Source organism: Charadrius vociferus, unplaced genomic scaffold, assembly GCF_000708025.1.
Source record: "Charadrius vociferus isolate BGI_N301 unplaced genomic scaffold, ASM70802v2 scaffold2311, whole genome shotgun sequence".
NCBI classification, from domain to species: Eukaryota; Metazoa; Chordata; class Aves; order Charadriiformes; family Charadriidae; genus Charadrius; species Charadrius vociferus.
This window is the reverse complement of record NW_009646888.1, coordinates 1,620-7,472: the sequence shown is the minus strand read 5'-3', so window position 1 is coordinate 7,472 and position 5,853 is coordinate 1,620. Positions and strand designations below refer to the sequence as shown.

Sequence of the window (5,853 nt, the reverse complement as noted above, 5' to 3'; positions counted from 1 at the left end):
CACCCCCTCCAGCCTCCAGAGACACTGGGGTCTTTGCCAGCACCCGTTGGGGACTGTCACTGGTGGTGCCACCTCCAGCCAAGCTTTGGGGTGTAGGGAGGGAGCCGTGGGGTGCCTGGGGGCCCCTTCGAGGCCCATCCTTGGGGTGAGGGTGCATCCGGAACACCCGCCCCCCGTCACCCGCTTACCACGGGCTTTATCAGCGGGGACACCCGCTGGGGACAGCTCTTTGGTGACATTGGGACGATGTACGGCAACATTGAGTCCAGCCAAGCCGAGCAGGGGCAGATGTGGGTGCCGGCGCCCGGGGAGGGGAGGGAGCACCCCAGGGTGCTGGTTGGGGTGGGGGGCAGCCCAGTGGTCCCACTTTGCCTAACGCATACACAGCCCCCCGCCCCCCCCAATGTCACTTTTGGGGTGTCACAGCGCAGGGCGAATCCCCTGTCTCTGTCCTCGCTGCCCAAGGAGGGTCCCCAGGGTGGGTGGTGGCACCAGGGAGGGATCCCCATCTCCATCCCTGGTGCCCAACGGGGGTCCCCCGGGAACTGGTGGCACCTCAAAGGGGATCCCCATTGCCCAACAGGGGTCCCCAGGGTGGGTAGTGACATCCAGAGGGGGTCCCCCATCCCTGGTGCCTGAAGGGGTGTCACCAGCATGGACTGTGGCACCAGGGAGGGACCCCCATCTCCTTCCGTGGTGCCCAACGGGGGTCCCCCGGGAACTGGTGGCACCTCAAAGGGGATCCCCATTGCCCAACAGGGGTCCCCAGGGTGGGTAGTGACATCCAGAGGGGGTCCCCCATCCCTGGTGCCTGAAGGGGTGTCACCAGCATGGACTGTGGCACCAGGGAGGGACCCCCATCTCCTTCCGTGGTGCCCAACGGGGGTCCCCCGGGAACTGGTGGCACCTCAAAGGGGATCCCCATTGCCCAACAGGGGTCCCCAGGGTGGGTAGTGACATCCAGAGGGGGTCCCCCATCCCTGGTGCCTGAAGGGGTGTCACCAGCATGGACTGTGGCACCAGGGAGGGACCCCCATCTCCTTCCGTGGTGCCCAACGGGGGTCCCCCGGGAACTGGTGGCACCTCAAAGGGGATCCCCATTGCCCAACAGGGGTCCCCAGGGTGGGTAGTGACATCCAGAGGGGGTCCCCCATCCCTGGTGCCTGAAGGGGTGTCACCAGCATGGACTGTGGCACCAGGGAGGGACCCCCATCTCCTTCCGTGGTGCCCAACGGGGGTCCCCCGGGAACTGGTGGCACCTCAAAGGGGATCCCCATTGCCCAACAGGGGTCCCCAGGGTGGGTAGTGACATCCAGAGGGGGTCCCCCATCCCTGGTGCCTGAAGGGGTGTCACCAGCATGGACTGTGGCACCAGGGAGGGACCCCCATCTCCTTCCGTGGTGCCCAACGGGGGTCCCCCGGGAACTGGTGGCACCTCAAAGGGGATCCCCATTGCCCAACAGGGGTCCCCAGGGTGGGTAGTGACATCCAGAGGGGGTCCCCCATCCCTGGTGCCTGAAGGGGTGTCACCAGCATGGACTGTGGCACCAGGGAGGGACCCCCATCTCCTTCCGTGGTGCCCAACGGGGGTCCCCCGGGAACTGGTGGCACCTCAAAGGGGATCCCCATTGCCCAACAGGGGTCCCCAGGGTGGGTAGTGACATCCAGAGGGGGTCCCCCATCCCTGGTGCCTGAAGGGGTGTCACCAGCATGGACTGTGGCACCAGGGAGGGACCCCCATCTCCTTCCGTGGTGCCCAACGGGGGTCCCCCGGGAACTGGTGGCACCTCAAAGGGGATCCCCATTGCCCAACAGGGGTCCCCAGGGTGGGTAGTGACATCCAGAGGGGGTCCCCCATCCCTGGTGCCTGAAGGGGTGTCACCAGCATGGACTGTGGCACCAGGGAGGGACCCCCATCTCCTTCCGTGGTGCCCAACGGGGGTCCCCCGGGAACTGGTGGCACCTCAAAGGGGATCCCCATTGCCCAACAGGGCTCCCCAGGGTGGGTAGTGACATCCAGAGGGGTTCCCCCATCCCTGGTGCCTGATGGGGTGTCACCAGCATGGACTGTGGCACCAGGGAGGGACCCCCATCTCCTTCCCTGGTGCCCAACGGGGGTCCCCGGGGAATTGGTGGCACCTCAAAGGGGATCCCCAGTTCCTATTGCCCACGAGGGGTCCCCAGGGTGGGTGGTGGCACCGAAGGGGACCCCCATCTCCATCTCTGGTCCCTGAGGGCTGTCCCCAGGGTGGACTGTGGCATCAGGGAGGGATCCCCATCTCCATCCCTGGTGCCCAACGGGGGTCCCTGGGGAATTGGTGGCATCTCAAAGGGGATCCCCAGTCCCCGGTGCCCACGAGGGGTCCCCAGGGTGGGTGGTGGCACCAAAGGGGACCCCCATCTCCATCTCTGGTCCCTGAGGGCTGTCCCCAGGGTGGGCGGTGGCACTGAGAGGGATCCCCGTCTCTGTGATTAGTGTCTCAGGGGGTCCCTGGGGTGGCAGGTGACCCCCAGAAGAGCCTCACCCATCCCCAGTGTCCAAGGAGGGGGTCCCCAGAGCAGACGGTGACACTGAAAGGGACCCCCCTTTCCATCCTCGGTCCCCAAGGGCGATCCCTGGGGAGGTCAGTGACACCTCGGGGGGATGATCCCCCACACCTTTTGCCAAACAGGAGTGTCCCGGTGGCAGTGACACGAGGGGAGCAATCCCCCATCCCGGTGCCCGAGGGGAGTCCCCAGGGATCACGGTGGCACTGGGAAAGGGGGGGAACCCCCCTCCGAGTGCCGTCACCGCTGTCCCCTCCCCAGCCTGCGACGAGCTGTGCCCCGCGGAGGAGAACCTCTACGAGCCCCTGGACCCCGTCATCACCGTGCCGAGCCAGAAGCACGTGCCCGACTCGCCGGGTACGGCACGGGCGAGGGCAAAAGCATCGCCGGCAGGACGAAACCACGCTGCGGTTAAAACCGGTGCCACCCAGTTCTGCCCGAACCGGGGACCGGTTGTCACTCACCAACCCTTCCCAGCGTCGTGGTGCTGCTCCAGGGAGAAGCTGGTGCTGCTTGGCACCGTCGCACTGGGGGTCTCGGTGCTGGTGAATGCGCTCTTGCTCGCCGTCGGCTCACGGCACAGTGAGTGACCGGTGCTCGGTGGGACGCGGCAGAGCCCCCTTCCATCTGGGGAGGCGATGCCGGGGTTGCTGGGGGGGCAGAATTATGGTTATTGGGGCGTTGGGGGGCTCCGTGGGCGCTCAGCACCTCTCAACACCGGCCCCTCTCCCACCCTTTGCCGCGGCAACAGCTCCGGGACCCCCTGTCCCCTGCGGTGACAGGGTGACCGGTGTTTGTGTCCCCATTTTCCCTCCCCCCACCACCAGTTGCAGCCCTGACGGCGGCGCTGGAGGCGGAGAAGGCGAAGGAGCTGCCAAACATGGGTGCGTGTCCACACCGCCTGTCCCCTTCCCCTTCCACGGTGCCACCCGCGGACGCGTCCCCAATCTCCACGCGTGTCCCCAATCCCCACAAGCGTCCCCAATCCCCACGCGCGTCCCTCGGTTCACCGGGAACCTCTCCCACAGTCTCCCAGTCCTTCCTGCTGTACAACGAAGCCCACAGCATGTGCGTGGAGGCCAAGGGCCAAGAGTTGACGGTGACAACGTGCCAACCCCAGGCGGCGGCCCAACGCTTCCAGTGGTTGCAAGGGGGTCGGCTATGGGGCTGGGGGAGCCAGCGTTGCGTTACAGCAACCCGCGGGCAAAACCTGGCTTTGGTGAGGTTGGAACCGTGCCGGGATGACGATACGCTGCAACGTTGGGAGTGTCGGGATGGCGGGTTGTTGGCGTTGGCCGGTTACAATCTCTACTTCAATTACGGCAACAACAAGCAACGTACGGTGATGCTCTACACCGGAGACCGCGAGTGGAGCCGCTGGGTCATCCACGGCAGCAAGGATGATGTCTGTTCTCGCTCCGGTCAGTCCCGGTAACTTAATCCCAAATATCGAAGGTTTTTCCTAATCCTACGCTGACTGAAGTTCAGCCCTAACCTGGCACGGGGACAGTTTAAGTGAAGCTCAAACTGCCACAAGGCCCTAAATCTGAGCTCATCCTGACCCACTCCAAACCCCAATGGGACCCCCAAACCAGTCCTAACCCAAAATATAGAAGATTTAACCTCAGCCAAACCCCAACGGGATCCCCAACCCAGTCCTAACCCGAAACATAGAGGATTTAACCTCATCCTGACCCACTCCAAACCCCAATGGGATCCCCCAACCCAGTCCTAACCCAAAATATACAGGATTTAACCTAATCCAAACCCCACGGGACCCCCAACCCAGTCCTAACCCGAAACATAGAGGATTTAACCTCAGCCAAACCCCAACGGGATCCCCAACCCAGTCCTAACCCGAAACATAGAGGATTTAACCTCATCCTGACCCACTCCAAACCCCAATGGGATCCCCCAACCCAGTCCTAACCCGAAATATAGAGGATTTAACCTAATCCAAACCCCAAGGGGACCCCCAACCCAGTCCTAACCCTAAACAGATAGGATTTAACCCAAACCCTCTAACTAACCCTGCCCTAACGCCAACCTGGTGGGGATGTTCGGCAGCTCCTGCTGTCAGGATTGTGTCTCCGGTGGGGGCCATCCCCGGTTTACGGGATTTTTGAGGGGTGATGCCACCCTGTTTTTCTGTCCCCCCCTCCCCTCTTCCCAGGCTGTTCCCCTTGCCCTAAAGGCTGGACCTATTTTGGGAATTCCTGCTATTTCTACTCCAAGACTCCGAGTTCCTGGGAGAACGCCCAGCGCTTCTGCTCGGTCCTGGGAATGCAGCTCCTGGAGGTGGACGGCCCCGAAGAGAGGGTGAGCGGGGTCAGATCCAGGCAGCCCCGAAAAAAGGGGGACGGGGGACACACACACGACACGCTGCGGTGCCTGAGGTGCTTTGTGGGGTGGAGGATGATCTTCTGGGGAGACGGGGAGAGGTTGGAAGCTTCATGTGAACCCCATAAAGCCTGTCCTGAGCCCTACAACAGCTTTGGGGTCACCCGCTTTCTCCCACGGGTGGGTGCTGCTGAGCCCTCCCCCTAAGCTTTACCCTAATTCCGTCCTTTTAATCCTAAATTTGCACTCAAGTGCCTAATTTTTCTACAATTAAGCCCAAATCCATTCCTAATAGAGCTGTGATCCTAATAATGAACCAAATCCAGCCGAAAACTACGCCTAACCCTATCCCTAACCCTAAACCTGACCCTAACCCTATCCCTAACCCTAAATTTAATCCTAAACGTGGCTTTAATGCTAACCCTGACCCTATCCCTACCCCTAAACGGTAACCTTGACCTTAACCCTGTCCAAAACCCTAAGCCTAAAACACCAACAAGGCCCTAATTTAGCCCTAACCCTAAATCTATAGGATTTAAGATAACCCTAAGATAGTCTGGACCCCAATGAGGCCCTAACTTAGACCTAACCCTAAATATATAAGATTTAAGATAATCCTAAAATAGCCCAACAAGCCCCTAACCCAGCCCTAACCCTAAATCTACAGGATTTAAGATAACCCTAAGCTGGTCCTGACCCCAATGAGGCCCTAACCCTAAATCTACAGGATTTAAGATAACCCTAAGCTAGTCCAGACCCCAATGATGCCCTAACCCTAAATCTATAGGATTTAAGATAACCCTAAGCTAGTCCAGACCCCAACAAGGCCCTAACCCTAAATCTATAGGATTTAAGATAACCCTAAGCTAGTCCAGACCCCAGTGAGGCCCTAACCCTAAATCTATAGGATTTAAGATAACCCTAAGCTAGTCTAGACCCCAATGAGGCCCTAACTCTCCCCAACTC

The 5,853-nt window shown here is 60.9% G+C and overlaps 1 protein-coding gene across 1 annotated transcript in view; it reads left to right on the top strand.

The window, feature by feature from the left end:
- Positions 1-246: 246 nt before the first annotated feature.
- The window catches only part of LOC104294791, a gene marked incomplete at its 3' end in the record, with an annotated part of 7,212 nt that continues 1,605 nt past the window's right edge, over positions 247-5,853 (top strand). Inside the window, exons 1-7 of the mRNA XM_009894442.1 lie at positions 247-294; positions 388-478; positions 2,809-2,904; positions 3,025-3,129; positions 3,375-3,431; positions 3,576-3,968; positions 4,742-4,866. Of these exons, the coding sequence (XP_009892744.1) occupies positions 247-294; positions 388-478; positions 2,809-2,904; positions 3,025-3,129; positions 3,375-3,431; positions 3,576-3,968; positions 4,742-4,866 (915 nt within the window). The remainder of the gene's footprint in view (positions 295-387; positions 479-2,808; positions 2,905-3,024; positions 3,130-3,374; positions 3,432-3,575; positions 3,969-4,741; positions 4,867-5,853) is intronic.